This window comes from Artemia sp. Qi Xiang Cuo, chromosome 12 (genome assembly GCF_049724085.1).
Source record: "Artemia sp. Qi Xiang Cuo chromosome 12, ASM4972408v1, whole genome shotgun sequence".
NCBI classification, from domain to species: Eukaryota; Metazoa; Arthropoda; class Branchiopoda; order Anostraca; family Artemiidae; genus Artemia; species Artemia sp. Qi Xiang Cuo.
In genome coordinates this window covers 41165533-41188613 of record NC_142805.1, presented here as the reverse complement: position 1 = coordinate 41188613, position 23081 = coordinate 41165533, and the positions used below count along the sequence as shown (strand labels likewise).

Below are 23081 nucleotides of genomic sequence, written 5' to 3'. Positions count from 1 at the left end.
AACTCGATTTCATTAATAGTAGAATAAATATTATACACCAATAATTGGCAAAAATAAACACTATTTCTTCAAAGAAAAAAGAAAAAAAAGTTGATACCGTTTCTGAAATATTGAAAAATGAGCTGAAATACCTGCCAGTTTTTACACTTGGCGTAAAGTTTAAGAGTGTTTTGTTGGCTCAGTCTGGTTTCATAGACAGTGGCAGTGGTATCTCTGAAGGTTAATAGTGAAAGGTCGGTCGATATAATTCGGAATCAAATTTCAAAGTCAGTTGATAACGTCTAAAGTAGTCTGACTCACTTAAGCTAGTTCTCTTCTTCATAAGTACATTACAGGCCCCCCCCCTCCAAAAACTATACGACCAACCCCTCCCCAAAAAACTTCCAATATGTTGACAATGGGTAACTTGCATAAGTTACAACCCATGCCCCAGGGGCTTGGGGATTTGTCAACCTCTGAGTTATAGTTATTTGACTTTCGGACTTTTTTGAACAAAATTTCTGTCTCAAAATTTTGATCGGATGCATTCGGGGAAAAAAAGTCTGACGGGGGGGGGGGAGGCTGGTTACCCTCCAATCGCTTTTGACTCTAAAAAAGGGCAGTAGAATTTTCGATTTCCAATTGAATGAGCCCCATCCAGAGTTTACATGACCATTCTTTACATAAAAACCTTACATGTTAACAATGGGCAACTAGCATGACTTATAGCTCTTGCCCCGAGGGTAGGGGATGGGCATTATCAAACCTAAAGCCACAGTTATTTGACCTTCAGACTATTTTAAACAAAATAGCTATCTCAAAATTTTGATTGGAAGCCTTGGGGGGAGGCGACAGAGGGGGGGGGCTGGTTGCCCTCTGATCAGTTTTGACTCTTAGAAAGGGGACTAGGACTTACGATTTCAAATTGAATGACCCTCCTCCGAAGTTTATATGTCCATCCCTTCCTTAAAAACCTTATATGTTAACAATGGGCAGCTTGCATAACTTACAGCCCCTGCACTTGGGGACTTGGGGGTTATGTCAACCCAGGAGGGATATTCATTTAATCTTTGGACTATTTTGAACAAAATGGTTGTCTCAAAATTTTAATCAAATGCGTTTGTGGAAAAGAGAGCGTTGGGGGGGGGGCTAGTTGCCCTCCGATCACTTTTGACTATCTAAAAGGACACTATAACTTCCGATTCCCAATCGAATGAAAACGCCTCTGAAGTTTATACGATCACCCATTGCATAAAAACCTTAAATGACCACAGCGCATAACTTACACCCTTACCCCTGAGCTCTAGAGGGTTGTGTCAACCTTATAGGCATTGTTATATTTTCTTTGGACTATTTTAGTTACAATAGCTATCTCAAAATTTAGATCGGATGCATTTGGGGAAAAGAGGGCGTGGGGGGGGGGCTAGTTGCCTTCTGATCACATTTGACTCTTGAAAGGGCTATAGAACTTCCAATTTCCCATCAAATCAGCGAAAAGGACACTATAACTTCCGATTTCCAATCGAATGAAAACGCCTCTGAAGTTTATACGATCACCCATTCCATAAAAACCTTATATGCCCGCAGCACATGACTTACACCCTTACCCCTGAGCTCTAGAGGGTTGTGTCAATCTTATAGGCATTATTATATTTTCTTTGGACTATTTAGCTACAATAGCTATCTAAAAATTTAGATCGGATGCATTTGGGGAAAAGAAGGCGTAGGGGAGGGGGCTAGTTGCCTTCCGATCACTTTTGACTCTTAAAAGGGTTCTAGAACTTCCAATTTCCCATCAAATGAGCATCTTTAAAGTCTACATATCCTCCCATTCCTTAAAAACTTTATATGCCCCCCGGGCATAACTTATAACCCTTGTCCTCAGGCTCCTGGGGGTTGTGTCAACCCTGGAGGCCTTATTAGATGATCTTTGGAATATTTTGAACAAAGGGGTATCTCGAAATTTCAATCAAATGGATTTGAGGAAACTATGGTGGGAGAGGCTAGTTGCCCTCCGGTCACTTTTGACTCTTAAAAAGGGCGCTAGAACTTTCGATTTCCAATCGAATGAGTCCCCTCCGAAGCTTATACGACCACCCCTTCCATAAAAACTTTATATGTTAATAATTACTGGGCCTTTCAACTATACTGAACAAAATAGATTTCACAAAATGTTTTTCAATTAGAATAACTTATAGCCCTTGCCCTGAGGGCTGTGGAGGGGGATTTACATCCCCAAAGACATAATTACTGGACCTTTCAACTATACTGAACAAAATAGATTTCTCAAAATGTTAATGATGGACGCGGGGGAGAGGCTGGTTGCTCTCCAGTCACTTTTGACTTTTAAAAAGGACACTAGAACTTTTAATTTCCAATCTTGTGAGCTCCTTTTGAAGTTTCTACGACACCTCCTTCTTTACGAAGTGTCTCGCTGAAAAATCAACAAAGAAATAAATAATACATTGTACCCACTCTGCTCTTTACTTAAGCAGCGCCTTGCGCTGCCTATGAAGATACAGGTCGAAAAATAACTTCAATAGCTATATCTTGGTTTTAAGCTTATAGTTTGGATTTTTGGTTAACACAGAGGACAAGTATATTGAAGGCAAGGCCGAATATATTAGTTTTAGGTTGTCAACGAATATGCCAAATTTTTAAGGTTGGGAAAAATTTAAGTAACAAAATATCTGCTATAACCCGGCTAGAAACATTGGATTTCTGTTTTAGATCGTCACCAAGCTGTACACCAAGGATCTTGAGTGTACTTTTAGAATAACTCGTCATAATTTAACTCACTTGATTTAAAGCTCTTGCTTAGCAGCGTCGCCAGCGTAGAGGGAACCAAACTTCAGTGTTTTTTGTGTTCTCCAGACTGGCCTGTTGTGGGTGAGGGTCAGAGCTTCGTTGGGGTCGATGTTTGGGGAAGTGAGTTAACTGCGAATGACGTCCGTCTATCTGATGCGTGCTCTTCCTCTGGAGTGCTTCCAACCATTTGTAGCTATGGCAAAAATGAAGATGAGTCGGGCGGGAGTTTGCAGGGGCAGGAAAAATAGATTGCTCATATGCGAGCGAGACACCATCTGCTCGGACAGGGGTGGTAATTTGAAGGTGTGATGTTAAGGCAAAACATAATTTTGGTAGCAATCAGTCCATGGCCGCTGTTCCCAAGCTCGGTACCTCGGTAGTTGCAACAGTTCTGAATAGACGACTGCCGTCGTCAACGTATGATGATGTATCTTCTCGAGCATATTCTTCGTTGATCCATCTCTCCATTTTCATTTAAGTTGTCCCCTGTAACAGATTCGAATAGCTAGACCTTGTTGGGCTGACTCATTCGAAACATGGGTGTTCATTTCACTGAAGAAAGTGAGATAACCACAGGGAGAAACTGACGAGACCTCCTAAATCGATAGGATGTAGAAATCATCCTTGTCTTTTTCCTGAGAGTTATTCGTGGGGAGCGTAACAGGTAATGATAGTTATTTTTGCATATTTATATCGAAACTTGCTTTTGGGAGTGTATGTGTTACTGGTGAGAACCACAGGAGGGCCTTTGTTGCAGCACTATTCAGTTCTAGGCCAAAATCTCTTCTCTGGCTGCCATCAGAGCAGATCAGAGTGCGCCCTTCGTCAATATCCTCTTTGTCATTTCCAGGGAGATGTGTTTCAGTGACTCCAGCTATTGTCACTTTATACTTTTTAATTGATTAGATAAAAGAATCTTAGAATTGGGTTGTTTCAGCGTCAGGAGGTTCCTGGTGGCCACATTATTGCCACCTTGGTCGACGTAGTTCCTAAGGGAATGTCCTTGTAAGATCCAGGGTCTAAGAGAGACTTGAGATGATACATCCGAGGCTATATTTCTGGTTCCTTTTGTAGCAATAAAGTTCGGGAATGAGAGCTGCCAACCCAACTGTCCCTAGGTGCATTTGGGTTAATGAATTGTTATAATAACGAGAGGATAAATATCGTCAGGTTTATTTTTGTGTATTGCAAGTACGGAGTGTAAATCAAGTTCAGGAAGAACTGTCATTCATTGGAGAAAATTCAACTCATCAGGAAGAAAGGAGTCTTAATTTCCTCTGAGGCACTCTTAAATATGATTAGAAAGGCTAAGGGGCCCTTTTTAGTACCTTGGATCGCACCGCACCCCATATGATGTATCTGCATTAGGAAGTCAAACACGTTGTCCTAGTGATACAAAAAAAAACAAAAAAAAAACTGAATTCTCAGTACAAACTGACATACACGCTTAATTGACTAACAACTTTTGGATGGTCAAGATTATGGAATGCTTTAAAAGGATCAAAACCTTTTACTAAATTTAAGAACAGGCAGTTCATTTTGGGAAAGGGGAAACAAGCGCACGGTTAGAACGGACTGGAAACAAACCATCCGCAAAACACTGGTTGAAAATTGTAGCATTGTAATGTAGCATAACAGTAAAGGAACATGGCACTGTCAAAGTCTAGATAAGTGATTAAATAGACTAAAATAAAGATTAGTGGAAAATTTGTAGAGTTTTAGACAAAGCTACACAAATAATCATAAAATTAAAATCTTTTATGAAAACTCATTATTGGGAGAAAATGGCCCACCCCCTTGCACCACATACACGCAAACAAAATTGGCCCCTTGTTTCCGTTGGAAAGTTTTTTTGTTGGGTTTCATTCTTTGTTTTTTTCTGCAATTATGGAATATCCTATAACCAACCGACTGCTCACTTCTAACTTATTATTATAATTAATTGTGATTAAATGTTGGAGATTGAACGAGCATAGAGGATTGACTATCCAATATTTTGTTTAAAAATCATAGATGGGACCAAGAGCTGGAGATATTCAAGACGTGCATTGCTGTCTATACTCTACACTTAGATATTTCGATGCCAAGTCTTACGGCCTCATCTCGTTCGAGTACTAAAGATAGTCTCAAAGTCTCACAAAAAAAATTTTACAATGGATTTTTAATGAAAAAAGTGATTTTAAAATTGATTTTATTCCGTATATGAAAGGGGCTGTTCCCTTCTCAACGCCTTGCTCGTTACGCTAAAGTTTGTTATTGTTTTAAAAAATAGAGTTGTGAGAAAGAGTCAAACTTTATCGTAAAGAGCAAGGCGATGAGGAGGGGACAGCCCCTTTCATATACGGAATAAGAATATGGAATTTAGATATTATCGATGCCAAGTCTGACGGCCTCAGATCTTGTTCGAGTACTAAAGATAATTTGAAAGTTGTTTCAAGCCAGTGTGTCGTGGTTTACGACCAGAATCAAATACTAACTAGTCATTTTCAAAATTTGCTCTTCTTTCAAACCATTTACGTTAATACTCAGTAAGTAAAGAGTTCGGATGTCTCTCTTTCCTGTCGTCTGAAAAAAATTAGTTTTTTATTCAGTATATCATAAGATAAAAATTTTGGAGGATCTGTCAGGCTCGTCCTCGGGGGGGGGGGGGGTATTGTAGGATGGATAAATGTTAGATATTAGGATATTAGTCACAACCCTGCTGAACTCCTGATTTGACGTTAAATCAATTACTAACTTCACTTCCTACCTTAACTGCAGCAAGTTTATTCTCTTAAATAGTACTGATCACTTTAATGTAATTGCCTAGTTTATCATAGAAGGATTGGACTTTTACTAAAGCTTTTCTATCGTTTGGATCAAAAGCGTGTTCCTAATGTATAATACTTGAGGGTCTTTTATTGCTACAATCACTTATCAAGTTTTCCTACAATCATGCGGTATTTCCTCTTGGTAAAAAATCATATTCATAATCATAGGTATCTGGTTCCTGTGTAATTCACCCCCGTTCAGCTCAACCCTTTTAACTGAACCGCCTTTTAAGTCAATCCCCCCCTTCCCTGCAATTTAACTCAAGTCTATCTAACTCAACTTCTGTTCAACTCATTCCCAGTTTAATTTAACCTACAACAGATTAGGTTAGGTCGAATGGGAGGGGGTAATTTTTCTGTGGTTGGCTACATCTAAGGTAAACATGCAAAAAATAAAAGTAATACCATTAGATTCCTCATTGTATGCTATTTCCAAAAATCATGGTCTCTTTTTTGACAATGCACCCCCTCCTTCTTCATGATTTGAGATATAGACCTAAGATATTTAGAGAGAAAAAAGGGTTTTATTAAAAAAAATATAACACATTAACAACAAAACCCGAAGTTTATTAAACTTGTATGGGCAGACATCACCCTTTACAAAACCCTACATACACAATTACTACCAGCCATCCTTAGGCCCCCCCCCCCCCACCCCCCAAAAAAAGGGCAAAAAATAATAATAAGAAAACATATAAATAAAAATAAACGAAATAAATTAATTTCTAAAAATTTCACGACCTAATTGGATACCGAAGACACAAAACTAAAAATCATTCATTCTATTCTACCTTCTCGTCGCCCTCCCAAAAAAAAGTGTCACAATCACTTGAGAGAAAATTCGCCCAGCAAGGATTAAAACATATGTAGACAAACACTGTCCTTTTAATTTACTGCGAAATTCATTTAACTCATCAATTGTTGAAATTGCCTGTGTTAGTGGTTCCCACACCCGAGGGCCAACATGTCTTATGGAAAAAACGGATCGCTTTGTAATAACATGAGGTCGCCGAACTAGTTTTGATGTTCTAGTCGAGTAGTTATGAAAATTAACCCCACTTGTATACATTTCCCTAAAACACTTAGGTAATAACGCATGTGTATATTTAAATATAAAAAGAGCATTATAAAAACGGAAAAATCCAGCCATCGGTAATATATTTACTTGATTATATCTATGTCTAACAGACATTATGATTATCTCCAGTTTCAACACGTAGGGCATTATTTTGTAAACTTCTAAGGGGACGAAGGTGAATTAAAAACGTGCTTGACCACACAAGACAACCATATAGAAGGTATGGGTGAACAGTTAAGGTAGGAAGTGAAGTTAGTAATTACTTTACGGAACTTTTAGGCACATATTAAATAGAAAACAAACCTGGTCGCATATTTCCGAGAAAACATACTTAAGTACACGCAATGAAAGGAAGTCAGCACCCGAAGCATATATATATATATATATATATATGTAACAAAAAATTATAAAAGAAAAGACTAAAACAAGGGAATTGTTACTTTATAATTGCAAAATGTTTCTATTAATCAGCTTATCATGTTTCCTTTCATTGTTATCCACTTTTTTAATCATTTCAACCCCATGTTTTTATCTAGGAATTGTATTGACGTCTCCTGGCGGAAATCTTTCACCTGGTCAAGAATGCTAGAAAGCCGGTTAACAAAGAATCCATGACCTATCACGCTTAAACCTGGGACCAACAGGGACCAGGGGGGAAAGGGAGGGATGCACATTATTAGGAAAGCAACCATGATATTTGGAAAGAATATAAAATAAGGAATGCAATGGTAATACTTTATTTTATTGGCATATTTCCTTTAAATACGTTCAATCACAGCATGTCGACTAAATGGGTTGAGTTAAATGGGGGCTAGTTGAGTTGCAGGCACATCTAGCTTTCTTATCTCCAGCTTTGTAACCATTATACTTCAGAAACTCAGTTACTATGCTATCTACATTTCAGACCTTTTTTTTCAGTACTTTTGGTACTGTCGTCCATGGTACCTAGTCAAAATAAAAATAAAATGTCATTTAACTTTTTGTATGCAGATATTGAATTATTTTTGTGCAATTTTTTATTATTTATGCATTTTCGTGTTTTGTTCAATTTTTTATAATAATTTGGAAGGGCATCTGTTTCGGCTTGTTGTTTTATTTTTTTTCCTCATGGTTCTACTTCGGAAAATACTTGTTTTTGAATGTCATCTTATTTTTGCAGAAAGACTTACCAGCTAATGAGTGGATTGCAAGCATAACGCCGGTCATTTGTGGAAAGGGTGGAGGTCGTGCCGAATCTGCTCAGGCAACTGGCACCAACGGTGGCTGTATGGATCAAGCAATTGCAACTGCCCATCAATTCGCTCAAATGAAGTTAAAAATAGATGTAAATACAGTAGGAGATAAAATCGAAAACTTGAGGATCGAGCATCCGTCGGAAAAGAAAGATAGTTCTGAAGAAATAGTAAACGAGGTGAAAAAATTGAAGATTGGAGAAGATCCAGAAGATGAGCTTCATGTAAGCAGCGGTTCTTTGTGGGCCATTTTCTGTGAAGCTGTTGCCTCTTATAGTGAAAAGAAAGTAAAAATAGTAAAAAATTCAACTAGTTCATTTGTATTGAAGCTTAAGAATGGTTCGGAAATAGCAACACATAATGGGATTGCTTTTTATCTTGCCTCGAACAGTCTCAAAGGTGACGGTAACTTAGTTGCAGAGAGTAAGATCTTAGAGTGGACCCTTTTGGCTGAAAGAGAATTCTGGCCAGCAGTTGCTGGGTCGCTTTTGGATAATAAGAGAGCTAAAGACGAACTACATAAATTAATGAAAATGCTGAATGAGTATTTACTGCCACGTACTTATCTTGTCACAGAATTTGTCACGATCGCGGACTTGGCCCTAGCCACATCTTTAGTTAGTGTTTTGAAGAAGGAGAAAGAAATTGGGGAGAAATTTAGAAATGTTAGAAGGTGGTTGAATACCATTCTTCATCAGCCTGAAGTGAAGAACTTATTTAACATTATTGTTTGAGCTTTGCTTTATTTTGCTTTATTTCTTTTGATGAAGGATTAAATTTGAGGCTCTTTTTACTCGTTTTGTTCTTAAAGTTTTTTTTTTCTTTCTTTTCTAGTCTTTTGAGTTTTTTAAGAGGGAAGCGGCTTCACTTGGTACGCTACAGAGATCTAAGCCCACCCGTGACTTCGGTTATATATATATATATATATATATATATATATATATATATATATATATATATATATATATATATATATATGTCTTTAAAAAGTGTCGAATCGTTTAGCCACCTAAAATTAAAATAAATTCCCCGAAAGAAAACAACATTTTGTGTCTCAAATCATTCTGGCTGAAAACCTTTGTAGGATTCCGGTGCAAAGAAGATGCGACATGTACACCTTTCACTTAAATTTTGGTGATGAGGTTGGTATTTTACTGGCCATTCGTCCACTTCGGCTATATATTCACACTAGAGTGACCGCAAAAAATCGATGTCAGAATTTTGTTTGTCTCAACCGCACAAAACGATTCGCTTTTCCAGATATTGAGATGGCCTAAATTTGAGCGCAATTAAGCGACGTTAACTCGCGCCGCTCGTCGCTCAAAGTTTGAAAAAATCCAAATTTTTTTCGTATGGAGCCATAAAAAGCTGACGCATGGAGCCATAACTCCAGAATGGTAAATAATAAATAAAACACGCTTAATATCTCAAAAGAAAGCCAATGTTGTTCTTGAAAATGTATATTCTATACATAATTGGATGTTCAGTCTTTCATAATTGGACATCAGTCTTTAGTCCCAATAACGCGACCTGGTACCTTAGGAGCCAGTTTTGGGTATTATAAGAATTTCACGGGCTTTTGCATAATCTGTCTTGGGATTAACATTATTTTTTTTATTAAAAAGTAATTTCAAAGTCAATTTTCAAACATAATAAATTTAATCTTTTATTCTATGGGGATTACCTGACTAGTTTACCAGTTTGACAGGTAAAAAGGAAAAGAAGACACAGTATAAATATTGAACCTGGTAGACAACATCTACCAGGAAATTGGGATCTTGGAGGGAATGAACGTCCCTGAAGAAACTCCAGAAGATCCAGGACCATCTGAAAGCAAGAGGATGAAAGTTTCATTTGAAGGGGTTTTAAAGACATTTAAAGCATAAAATTGTCCATTTTGTTAGATCGGTGAAAGGTATCCGACAGAAATGCCATGAGAAATTTAGAAGCACTAAATTTTAACCCTCTTGAGTACAAAGTCTCGAAAACTTCATTACACCATAGAAGACAAATGTTCAGAGAACAATATACAAAAAAAAATTGGTAAAGTAAATATTCCTGAAAAAGAGCCCCTGATTGTCCATTGGGACGGTAAACTTTTACCGGGCGTTTTCAAAAATGAACAATGTGAGCGAATAGCTATTGCAATTTCATATGGCGAAAAGGAACAGCTGTTGGGAGTTCCTGCAACAGCAAATAGGTCAAGAGAGCAGCAAGCCATAGCCGTATATGAATGCCTACATAAATGGGGTCTTTCCAACACCGTCAAGCAGGGTTGCCAACTTGCACACTTTTCGTGTGAAATGCACTCTTTTTTTCATTGCACTCTTTCACACCACGGACCAGATTTGCACTCTTTTTGCTCATTATATGCTCTTTGCACTCTTTTTTGCACACTTTTATGAAATGATGATAGAAAAAGTATTAAGCGAAATAAAAAATTAAAATTAAACTATTTAAGTGCAAAAGATAGAGCAGCTAGCCGGTATGATCTCTGTTATCTATGCCTGGGCCGCGTCCCCCAGGCGTCTTTCTCGTTTTTTCAGCCATTTTCCAAGAAGTAGATCAAAGCATAGATAACCACTAAAAACGTGGTAAATTCAAATTAAGTTTTATAGAAGGAAGTTGAAAGCTGTTGCGCACAACTGTTCTTCATGGAAATGGAAAAGTGAGTATGAAACATGAAGTAAGGCGATGTAGAAGCAACAACCAAAATAAAACTTTTCAGTCTATTCTCGAACTGATAAAATTCTGCAAAGACTTTAGGCCTGTGCACCATTTTAAAGCGTGAATGGCCAATATCTTCTTGTGATAGCCATTTTTTCTGAAATAAACATTTTGTCTTTCCAGCCAGGGGTCCAAAAATTTGCTTTGGTTGGGACCCATACTTTAAAATGATATAAAAGGGTAAATTAGGAAAATATGGGGTAGCCAAAAATTGTAGTTTATACTTTAGACACTTCTTGCTATCTTGGAAAGCAGTTGAGTTAGGTGAATGACACTTTCGGAAATGAATTCAGGGCCAAAAATATTCGAGTCAATTGAAAATGACAATGAAAATTTGACAAATATTGAGCAGTTCACATTTTTGACCTATGAATAAAGTGAAACATACCACTCGATGCCTTTTCTTATGCTCTTTCCGAATATTGTAATCGTTTTTGGCTCAAGTTCACTTCACCCATCCAAATATACCATTTCAGGGTATATACTTGCACATTGGGGTGGGGATGGGGGTAAAGTTCAAACTTACCTCTATAGTCAGAACTGCATCCCGAATCCAAATTTGACATTCCTTTGCGTCAGAAATGAACTTTACAAGTCCCCCTCCCCTAATGAGTAAATAGATACCCTAGGGGGTTGGGAGTAAAGTAAATCTACGCCAAAAGCAATTAGTATAATTGGAAAGAACATAATAAAAGGCATCGAGTGGTATGTTCACTTTATTCATAGGTCAATAATATGAACTAATCAATAGATAGATAGATAGATAGATACATATTTTTATTGCAATAAAAGCCACTTTAGGCCATGGCAAAAAAAGGAAAATCACACAAAATAATAGCACATGATTATAACACTCATAGCAAAGTATGGTAGCCTGCATAACAATAACAACGCAAAATTACAAAACATAATAAAGCACACAATACCATTAAACTAACATAAATAGATGGATGTATGTTACATCTATCAAGGGCCATGACTACAAAAATAACAAACAAGAAAACAACTTACACACACTAAACTATACATTCCACTCTCACCCCACCCCCTTTACAAAAATCTATCTCTATGTGACATACCCAATTTTATATACTTTGCTATCATTCTTATTGTCCCATAATTTTTTGATCCCATTACTGAAACCAACCACTCACTTGTCCATTTATAAATGGACAAGATAGCTATAAGATGAGCTATCTTATAGCTCAATGGCTATAAGATAGCCATTTTGTTCAACGTAGTTGATTTCCAGATAGAAAATATGTTTTTGAGGAGGATACTCCCCCACAGCCCTCAGGGCAAGTTTTTGAAGTTATGCCCTGGGGGCATACAACGTTTTTAATGAAGGCGTTGTCGTAGAAACTTCAAAAAAGGACTCATTCGATTTGAAATTCAAAGGGTTAGTGCCCTTTTTAATAGTCGAAAGTGATTAGTGATTTTTTGTTGTTGTTGTTGTTGTTGTTGTTTAGACCAGGGCACTTCGTATCGAAGGAGTTGTCGTGGGAACTTTGAAAGGGGATCATTCGTTTGAAAATAGAAAGGGCTTATGCCCTTTTTAATAGTCGAAAGTGTTTCGAGGGCAACTAATGCCCCTTCCACTCCCACCCTCCCACGCCCACCCTCCCATTTGCCCATTATGTTTAAAAACTAAATGTTGCCTTAAGATAAAATCAAAATGCGCTGTGATAATGCTAATTCCCATAATGGCTTCTCAGCAGTATCACAAGAACGAATGAGGGTATTATGTTCAAACTTTCGGGGCTACTTTTGCTCTTGAAATTTAACCAGATCAAAATAGCGTAAGTGTATCCAAGCTATCAAAGAAAGTAAACAGATTTTTTGCGAATGGTATCAAGTTTTCCATTTCAGGTCAACTAGAGGAGGTATGAAACCAAATTAAACAGTACTATTTGTGTCCAGATTTTTAAAAGGGTATATGTTGTTAAAAATTGCTGGAAAATTTTCTCCAGTATACAAATAGCAGGCCAAACTATAAAGTCTTAAAAAACGAAAAGATTTAAAGTATTATTTTCTTTTTCCCTGAAAATACTATGTCAATATAAAACGAACAGAAATTAATTAAAAAAACTTTTACCACAAATTAAGTTTTTCAAAGAAAAGTAAAGAACTCTATTAAACAAAAATGAGCAAAAATAAAATCAAATAATCTACCAAGCGTGAAACTACCACAGATCAGCATCGATAAAAAAATGAAACCCAAAACGAACAGAAATTACAATAGATAACTGAGTCAAACTCAAAACGAGCAGAAATTAGCATAAGTAGGGCGCAAAACCCCTATACCTTCCCAAGGACAGAACAAAATTTGCACTTTACTGAAAAAATACAAATGAATGTGTATTGTCATTTTAGTATACATATACTGATATTTAGTAATCAAAATGTTAATATTATTTGATTCATTAAAGTTATAAAAGCAAAAACATTTAGATTTTTTCAGCAAAGCGCAAATTATGTTCCTTGGGAAGGCATAGGGGTTTTGAGCCCAACTTATGTTAATTTTTGCTCGTTTTGAGTTTCATTTATTTATCGATGCTGATTTGTGGTAGTTAAATTAGTAAACGACTTTAACAACCTTCTGACAAAAGATAAAGGCCAAAAGCAATATGTCTTCCAAGTTGTAAGCAAATGCCGAGCATTACATCCTGACGTTTCAAAAACTATTTTAACAAAAGCTCTAGAATAGATTAAATAATGTAAAATTATCAGTTCATGATTGTACTACGTATGTATCATTTTCGGGTCGGTTTTGTGTGTGTTATATACCTGACTTTTTTAAAATAAAGAATGTCATTAGACTTATCAATGTTACTTATTTTTTATTATATTCCTGCTTTAAACCAAAAAATATACCAAAAAAGCAACATATATCACTTAATAACAAAATACACAAAGTGTGCTAATATTGGTACCAGGTCACGTTTTTGGGGCTAAATACTGTTGTAACTCTGTTTGACTTAAAATAACAACAATTATGCATAGAATTTGGATTTTGAAGAACAGTATTGGCTTTCTTGTGAGATATTAAGCGGATTTTTATTATTTACCGTTCTGGTGCTAAGGCGCAATATGTCAGCTTTTTGGCCAAAAATTTGAATTTTTTTTAAACTTTGAGCGACGAGTGGCACGGGTTAACGTCATTTAATCGTACTCAAATTTCGGCTATCTCAATATCTGGAAAGGAGAATCAGTTTTGTGGGGTTGAGATAAACAAAATTCCGAAAAAAATGTTCCCCCTCCATGAGATCTGGTCACCCTAATTCACAAAAATGGCAAAAATTCTTGCCCGATTCCGGTTAAGGGGCCATGTGTTATGACTTACGAATAAATTTGACAAAGTGCCGTCTAAGAAAAGCAAAATTCAATCATTTGAATTATATTTTTCAAGGTCATGTTTATTAATGAATTGGTAAAATTAATTTCTCTAACATAGAAGGAAGAGTTGAGGTCTTGCTGAGAAGGGCAATGTTATAATATTCGTGTTAGACAATTATTTGACTAAAGCTCCCCGACTAAAGCTCCTGTGAACTAGGTTGGGTTTAAAAAGTCTCGATTGTCCAGATGGTTCGGGAGGTGTGGTCCCCCCATCAGGTTAGTCTAGTCTTCCGTCCCTAGTTAAACATAGGAGAAATCCTACTGCCGTTTCCTCATTGTGGTAGTCAGGTGGAAACGGCTGGAAGTAGTAGGGAGTCAGGTATTACTCCAGAGCCTACATAATATTTTTATTCATGGGTTATTGATCCACTAACGGGTCAATGATACCTTTTTCAAAGTCAATCAGGGGCTGTTTCTAAGTGTAATGACTCAGGGACGAAGTTTGCACATGCGCACTGAATTCTAACGGGGCAATGCATTGATTCGATAACGGGAAGTGACGCAACTGATATAAGGAAGGATTTTTGCTATAGTTGTTATTACTGTGAGAATATAATTCGAGGAGTGAGAACAGATTGTCTTTACTCATTAGGATATATTTGTAATAATGAGTGGAATGCTTACACTATTAGAAGTTGATAGTGGAGTTGGTAGCAATGAAACAAGAGCACCAAACATTGCGGTGGAAATCACGAGAGGATCACGACTTTGTCTGGAATAGGATGAAGTACATGCAAAATATGTGATATCTTTGAGCAAATTTAAAATGGAGGATCAATTATGCTTCGCTGCAAAAGTTGATATAGCACAAGTGAATAGACTTCAAAGCGCTTTAAGTGCAATAATGAAGCATATCGAGGATAATAAACTGTATCGCTAAATGTAAATGTGTAATATTATTGTTGCAATTATACAATAAAATTGTTTCGGAATCGAAAGTGTTCCCTTTCTTTTTGTTAGATTAAGTAGAACGAATCATGGTCAGTCTAGAGTCAGCAGTGAGAGTGATAGGATTGAAAAATGAATAATTTTGGGAAAAAGAGAATTAGATCGAATCTTGTGATTATGGAAAAATATTTTATTCTGGATGATGATTTGCTCAGTGTTATCTCTTCAACGGAAGATATTCTGTCAGGGAGCACTGGACAATATAATGAAAACTGATTCTCCGCCATTGGACTATTGTATGAAGCTTTTACGAAGTGACTCAAATGCTTTTACTCAATTTATTGATATATTAATTGGAAACAGCAGAATAATATTGTGGATATACTTTTGAAAACATTGCCATAGATTCAATGTAGATGGCTCTCCCTTCGAAAGAGGTAGCGTCACAGAGTTACTCCTCTCCCATTCCCCCCACTGAATTTATCGAACGAGGATCAGTTACTTTTTAGCTATGAGAGAGTTGACATCGGAAGCCAAAAATGTTCTATACATGTCCACTTTGCATGTACACTCTTGGCAATTGGTCATCATGTGAGAATTGTACAATTATTGATGACTATAATGAAAAGTGTAAATTATGCAATCCTTATAAATTACATAGAGGATATGCAGTAAAAATTAAAGGATGTAATTCATGTCTTGAAGAGATTTGTGACTCTCACCCTAGAGCGTATATATGATCCAATTGTCATTATGACAAATGTGATCAGTGGGTTACCCCGGTATGATTGTAAAGAATCCCAAACGTGATTTTAGTTTATTTCTACGAGATTGGTATCGTCATGGATTTAAATTATTTTGGGAGGAAGAATCTGGTCTACGATTCAACTGTTGGGGTAACAAGACAATTTGGTTTCTACGTCATCGTTGTGACGACACTGCCTATTATGACTATAAACCTAGTGATTTTTATTTGGCAGTTACCGAATGTGATTCCACATTTGAAAACACTGTATGTGATATTGCTTCAAATAGACAGATTGAAACACGTGAATTTCACAATATGAATGTAAATAGTATCATTGACTATACAAAGAGATATGACAAGAGTGAAGTTACATTGTACTGTAGAAAATGTGATGTGACCCTGACTTTGCAGCCAATCAAGATCAATGTACAGTGAATTCAAATGATTTACCAGCATTAGTGGTTCACGACAGTTGCCTATACACCGAAGAAGAAGAAATCTAATGTGAAGAATAAAGACATTGTTGTATATACATTTTTCATTTATTAATAAACAAATTCACATACATTTTTTAAGCACTTTACTCGTGAGACACTAAAATCAATATTATACAGATCTGAGAGGATATTTTTCACCATAAAGTCGTTCAGACGTGGATTGTCTACATAAATGTTGAGAAACTGCTTGTAACTATAGCCGCGACATCTGAACACGTAATAAAGTAGCGCATGAAAGCCACAGCTTTTAGTCATCAGATCCTGAACTCTCTTCTGATTTTGAATAATAGTTTTCCCACTGCTCTCAATATAGTTGCTGATGTGTGGAGTGTAGAATGTATAGGGTAGGCCAAGAGGATCAAAAATTCAATCGTCTTCATAGATTGAAAGATGCACAACCAATGGCCAGTATTCACAGTCGACGGACTGCTATTAATAATGATTAGGGTATTGTTGGCACTTTGAATTTTTCTAAGAAAGTCCGAGGGCAGACAATATGATCTGTATTTGGACATGTAGGGGTCCATATTAAATACATTGATTATTTGACTGGTGTTCATGGTGCAAGGTCTAGTAGAACACTGCCTTCGGGAGTGATTTCCCAATAGGTTCAAATTGATTTAGTGAGATTAGTGCAATACTCTCAGCTAATGGGTCAGCAAATGTACACTCTAAACGCACACTCCCCGTCCGTACTACACTCATATCCTGGGTGCCAGACAAATCCAATACAATGATACCATGTGTTTTAGCAAACATTTCTTCGGTTATACCATTTTCAAATAGTTGTGAATCATGATCTAGGGTTTGCATGGTCAACTCATACAATATCCTATAGGATTTATCAAAAGATAGATAGTAGAGTGGGATTCCATTTACTTTGCACACAAGAGATGAAAGCCCAAACATTTCAAATTTATGTGGGCATCCAGTCCACGATCCTATTTCACTAGCGCTTTTTACAAGTGCCAAGGCCAGTTTTAACGGAATTTCGCCATTGATAAAGGATGAGTCGGTGAAGGTACGTGAGCCTGTGGCAATATGACACTGATTGGTGATTGTATGAGGAACAAGTAGTTTAATATTATTTCCACTGGCTCTCAGTTTTTCCACTGCCAAAGCAACAGATCTCATAACCTGCTGTTTACGTACATTTAGTATTTCAGAAGTGAGGGAGAGATTTACATCTGGATTGGCAGCAAGTTCCTTTCGTAAAATGAAATTGGATAGAGCAAGCGTCAATTTATATCCACTTTAGTATTTGATGGTAGTATTTGAGGTATATTAAATATTTCATGATATATTTTTCCAACTAGATGTAATTCACTAGTTGTAGCATTTTTAAGTGCATGTGTACTATCAGTATTAGTAATATATTCATATCCATTGGAGGTGCCTCTCAATTCGTTTTATGACTTGGGTGTCATCAGCATGAATTGCATATAGCTTGTATAATTTGAGATATTGTTGGTTGTGCTCACCAGCGTGCCATTTATGTAGACTCTGATTTGACGAAATAAATTATGTAATATACACTTTTCATAGGATATTCCATCGGCAAGAATTGGCAATGTATTATCGGATTTCCGGACTTACATTCGTAAATCTATAAATGTTGAAGACATGTCCATAAAGTAGTCTTCATTGGAATAAATTTGAAAGTGAATATTATCGGAGAGGGGTTGTTGTCGATAAAACTGTTCATAGCATCCATGTTTTACACTCACATCAACATTTTCTGCATTGAATAGATTTAAAGATGAAGTGATTGAAGGTTGGGAATCCTTATGCGGTAGATATGACATCTTAGGAAAAGAAATCTAGTTTCGATCTAACAATTCTCTTCCTGGGGATTCTTCTTCTACTAGTGCTTATTGTCGTCTTTTTCCTTCTTTTCTTTGACAGGGGTGATGTCTTTCGTTTCTGACCTGAGTAGAGACTGATCAGTGGTGTACTGTTTCTCGAACTTTTTAAACCTTTTCCATTTTGATGAGATTTCAATTGTTCGCCAAGGGTTCGCACACTGGACCTGAGAGTTTCCGAAGCACTTTTTTTAAAATCCTTGCCAGAGCCCCAATCGTATAGTGTAGAGGATGCAAAATCTGTCACAGCCACTACAATATATTTTCTAGCCAGAGGTAGTGCAGAGCGAAACAGCTTAGCAAACCAACTGCCAAGACCATAGCCAGACATCGACGAGCGACCTTTGTAATAGTCCATTCCATTGCCCAATTCTCTTGGGCCAAGAGTATTAACATAGAAGTCAATATCGGGACAAATGAATACCACTTTTCTATTAGACATCTTGTTGTTGAATGGGTCGAAAATGGCATGTAATCTCAGCCAAACCTTTTGTTATTGCTAGGAGATCACCTAATTCAGTTCTTAGTGTTAACTGACAGAATTCCAAATAGGAAGTGTTTACGGGGATATACTGAAGATGCTTTATATTGTAGTGGTGAATATGTTCTTGACTGCTATTACCAACCCGGGATGTTTCAACCAATACAGCGTAGAGAAATACACAAGTGTCCGTTGAGCAGGCAGGTGGGTAGTCAGCAAAAATAAAATTTGGGTACCCAGCACTTTTAACACTGATTATATCGAGCTGAAAGCCAAGAACATCTCTTAGATTATCATTCAGAATAAATTTTTCACCGGCAATGGGTGAACTAATGCAGATCTTTCCCTCCTCCTTTGAATAGTTGAAATGGAAGGCTCCTTTTTTACGAGTGAAAATTCTTTTATTAATAGAACGACATAAATCATTCATACAGGTGAGTTCTTCATAGGGTAATTCAGTATATGGATAATTCATCAAATTGGTCTTTTAATTTGATCTTGATCACCTGAGGGTGGCGGCCAATCATAGGGTCTAATTTATATATCATATTTGCGATCTTTTCTCAGGATGTCATATGCATTTTTGAGAATACAATCGACAAGAGCCACTTGTAAAAGCAAAGGCAATTATTGGTAGTAAAAGTGTAAAAAATCTACCGCCTGCTTGAAGGATACGTTTTCTTTTAAAAATTTTTCCTTTGTTTTTGCAAGCCAAGGCACGTACAGTAGAACGATGTTGCCTAGTCTGTTCTCTAACACCTTCTGGAAAGTGTACATTGCCCTTGGTGAAATTTAACCAAAGTTCAGATATTAGATTAATGAAATCATTTTCAACACCATGTTTGAGTATGGCCTTCCTGAGTGGAGGTTTCGAAGTGCCTAAGACGGAAAATAAATGCCGTTGTTCGTGTAGTTTCTTCAGTGTCATGATGGTAACAGATAGCTTTTTCTACTGTTCACCGGAAGATATACTGTAATTTCTTTGTCGAAAATATCTGTGACTACACGTAGATCCTCGGGTGTATTCTGATTAAGATCTAGTAAAATGTACCCATAGGGATTATTTGTCGCCTGAGTGTACGCTGACAGCAGAAATTTTGGAGCGCCTGGATATATTTGCTTATTGAGAGATATTAGCGAGCTATAATCACGAACAACTCTGTAGATAATATAGATTGTGCAATTCAAAGCAAGGATTCTCTTACATTTGCTCTGATGAAACAGATTGTGTAGAACTAGGGTTATGGAAATGTGTTCATGATGAGAGCGAACGGTATACAGCTGTAGTATATCCTGTGAGAGCTGTTCAATTGATTCAGCCAAATCATCAATAATCAGCCATGAGTTTGGTTCAATACTATTGAAAACATCAAGTCCCCGTATGAATTATATTGGCATGGGTGTGGTTATAGCTTTTATTTGTTCAAAGGACTCCTGCCAAATACTATTGAAATATATCCAGGTACTCCAAAATTTCTGCTGTCAGCGTACACTCAGGTGACAAATAAGCCGTAAGGGTACATTTTGCTAGATCTTAATCAGAATACATCCGAGGATCTACGTGTAGTCACAGATATTTTCGACAAAGAAATTACAGTATATATTCCGGTGAACAGTAGAAAAAGCTATTAGTTGCGATCATGACACTGAAGAAGCTACACGAACAATGGCATTTATTTTCCGTTTTAGGCACTTCAAAACCTCCACTCAGGAAGGCCATGCTCAAACATGGTGTTGACAATGATTTCATTAATCTAATATCTGAACTTTGTTTAAATTTAACCGAGGGAAATGTACACTTGCCAGGAGGTGTTAGACAACACACAAAGCAACAGCGTTCCGCTGTACGTGCCTTGGCTTGTAAAAACAAAGCAAATTTTTTTAAAAGAAAACGTCTCCTTCAAGCGGACGGTAGCTTTTTTACACTTTTAGTGCCAATAATTGCAGGACTTGTAAACAGTTTTCTCTAGATGGCTAAACCCTATAAATTGACGCCATTTGAACTTGTCCTCTCGCCCGTGGAACATTTTGAAGACAATATAAGCAAATTCATTAATGATGAAAATATTGCCGATGATAAAAAGCTAGTTTTACTTCAAGATGCATTGCGACGTGTGGACAAACATAGACCTTATCGTGAGAGATCCACCGCCATCGTCACCGATCCCCCTAAACAGGAAACATCTCCTTAAGATTCAGCACAATCAAAGGAGAAGGAATTGAATTCCATAGTGACATCAATTGGAAACCTATTGCTAGTGACCTATAGAGAACAGAGTAAAAGAGTATTAGCATATCTCATGTTGGAAAGTGCTGGTGGTGATGGTGATCAAGTTCAGGTCGATAGCACAGGAAAACGAATTATAATTCAGGGAAAAAGTTATAATCTAGTTGATTTAATTTGTGATATGGTTACGAATTGTAAAGGACTTTTATCATTTGACAATAATCTATACCCCTTTCTAAATGCATCAAACTTCCCAAAAAGTCTTATTGGCAATAAGCAAATTCTAAAGAAACTAAGAGAATATAGTCCTCCAACAACACCAACACCATTTAAAAAAGAAGAAGATTCAATATTGAAAAATACTAACAGCAGTAGCAGCAGCAATGATTTTATAACACCAGTGGCTGCAAGTCAAAAGCGAAGACGTATTGATTCACTCTACAGTGTGCAAAAGGGGAGTGGACATTGCACTACGTGTTTGCGTTCAAAATGGATGAAGTTTTAAAACATGTTTATGAAAATATTGGTGAAGCGGGAAGTCTAAGTTCCCCCACAACGCTTTCTAAAGTTTCCTCTGACATAGATGGTATCACATTAAAAAAGCAAAAGAGTATCTAGAAAATGAACCTAGTTACACATTGCATCGGAATCGCAGCCTTCGTGGCAAACAATATCGACAAACTAAAGCCTTTTTCGCTCTGCATATAATGCAAACCGATCTTTTAACTTTAGACGCGATTCAACGGCGTCACAATACACCATATAAATATATTCTAGTGGCAATCAGTGTCTTTAGTCGCTATGCCTATGCCATTCCATTGCAACCAAAGACAGGTGTTGAAGTTGCTCATGCTTTAGAAAGTATTCTTGAACAGGATTGCTATAGAAAAATTTAATCGGATCGCGGTAGCGAATTTGTTAATCCTCATGTGCAAAAGGTTCTATTGAAATCTAATACAACACTCTATCATAGTCACAGCCCGATAAAGGCTGCATTGGCTGAACGATTGATAAGAACGATTCTTCTATTAATTTCAAGTTATTGTACCCTGAAAAATACCACTGCTTTTATTCATGATTTAGATAAAATCACGCAAATATACAACCAGCGACCACATCGATCCTTGTTCAATGTTAGCCCTCGGGAAGTTCGTTGCAGTGAAAATACATTTGATGCTTTTTTAAAACAATATTCCAGTGAAAAAAAAAGGTGAAGAAGAAATTCAATGTTGGTGATACTTTTAAAATTAATAGAACCACCAATATTTTTGAAAAGGGGAATTATCTATGGAGCACTGAACTTTTTAAAGTGTCCAAAATCCTAGACACTACACCCACAACATATCGACTGCGAGACACCAAAGATGATGATATCCTCGGTGGTTTTTATGAATATGAACTACAAAAAGTTAGAAACACTAGTGAAATTTATCAAATTGAAAAGATATTAAAGAGTCTTGCTCGCAAGGGCAAGAGACAGTTGCTTGTTCGCTGGCGAGGATACAACTCTGATTTTGATTCTTGGGTTGCAGTTGAAGACATTAACAATGCCCAATGATTTTTATGTGACTTTCATGTCCAATGTTTCCGATCCTCTTTACAATGATTTGAATAGAACAAGTGATTTTTGGACGAAACTCTCTCCCACCATCAAATTCGACGATGGAAAGTGTGAAGTGGCTCTTGTCGACTGTATTCTCAAAAATACATATGACATCCTGAGAAAAGATCGCAAATATGATATAAAAATTAGACCCTATGATTGGCCGCCATCCTCAGGTGATCAAGAACAAATTCAAAAGATCAATTGGATGAATTATCCATGTATTTAATTACCCTATGAAGAACTCACCTGTATGAATGATTTATGGCGTTCTATCAATAAAAGAATTTCTGCTCGTAAAAAAGGAGCCTTTCATTTCAATTATTCAAAAGAGGAGGGCAAGATCTACATTAGTTCACCCATTGCCGATGAAAAGTTTATTCTCAATGATAATCTAAAAGATGTTCTTGGATTTAAGCTCAATATAATCAATGGTAAAAGTGATAGAAACACTAATTTTATTTTTGCTGACTACTTGCCTGCCTTCTCCTCGGACACTTGTATATTTCTCTACGCTTCATTTGTTGAAACATCCCTGGCTGCTAATAGCAATGTTCCCCTCCTACAAGTTTTTGAACGAAAAACCAATCAAGAACCAATCAAGAGATTAAAACAAAATGGAAAAGGTTTAAAAAGTTCGAGAAACAGTACACCACTGATCAGTCTCTACTCAGGTCAGAAACGAAAGACATCACCCCTGTCAAAGAAAAGAAGGAAAAAGACGACACATACAATAAGCACTAGT

At 36.8% G+C, this 23081-nt stretch overlaps 1 protein-coding gene across 1 annotated transcript in view; it reads left to right on the top strand.

The window, feature by feature from the left end:
* The window catches only part of LOC148946122 (alanine--tRNA ligase, cytoplasmic-like), a 100027-nt gene extending 91327 nt beyond the window's left edge, over positions 1 to 8700 (top strand). Inside the window, exon 17 of the mRNA XM_089098134.1 lies at positions 7835 to 8700. Coding sequence (XP_088954260.1) covers positions 7835 to 8641 — 807 coding nt within the window. The 3' untranslated portion in view covers positions 8642 to 8700. The remainder of the gene's footprint in view (positions 1 to 7834) is intronic.
* The last annotated feature ends 14381 nt before the right edge of the window (positions 8701 to 23081 follow it).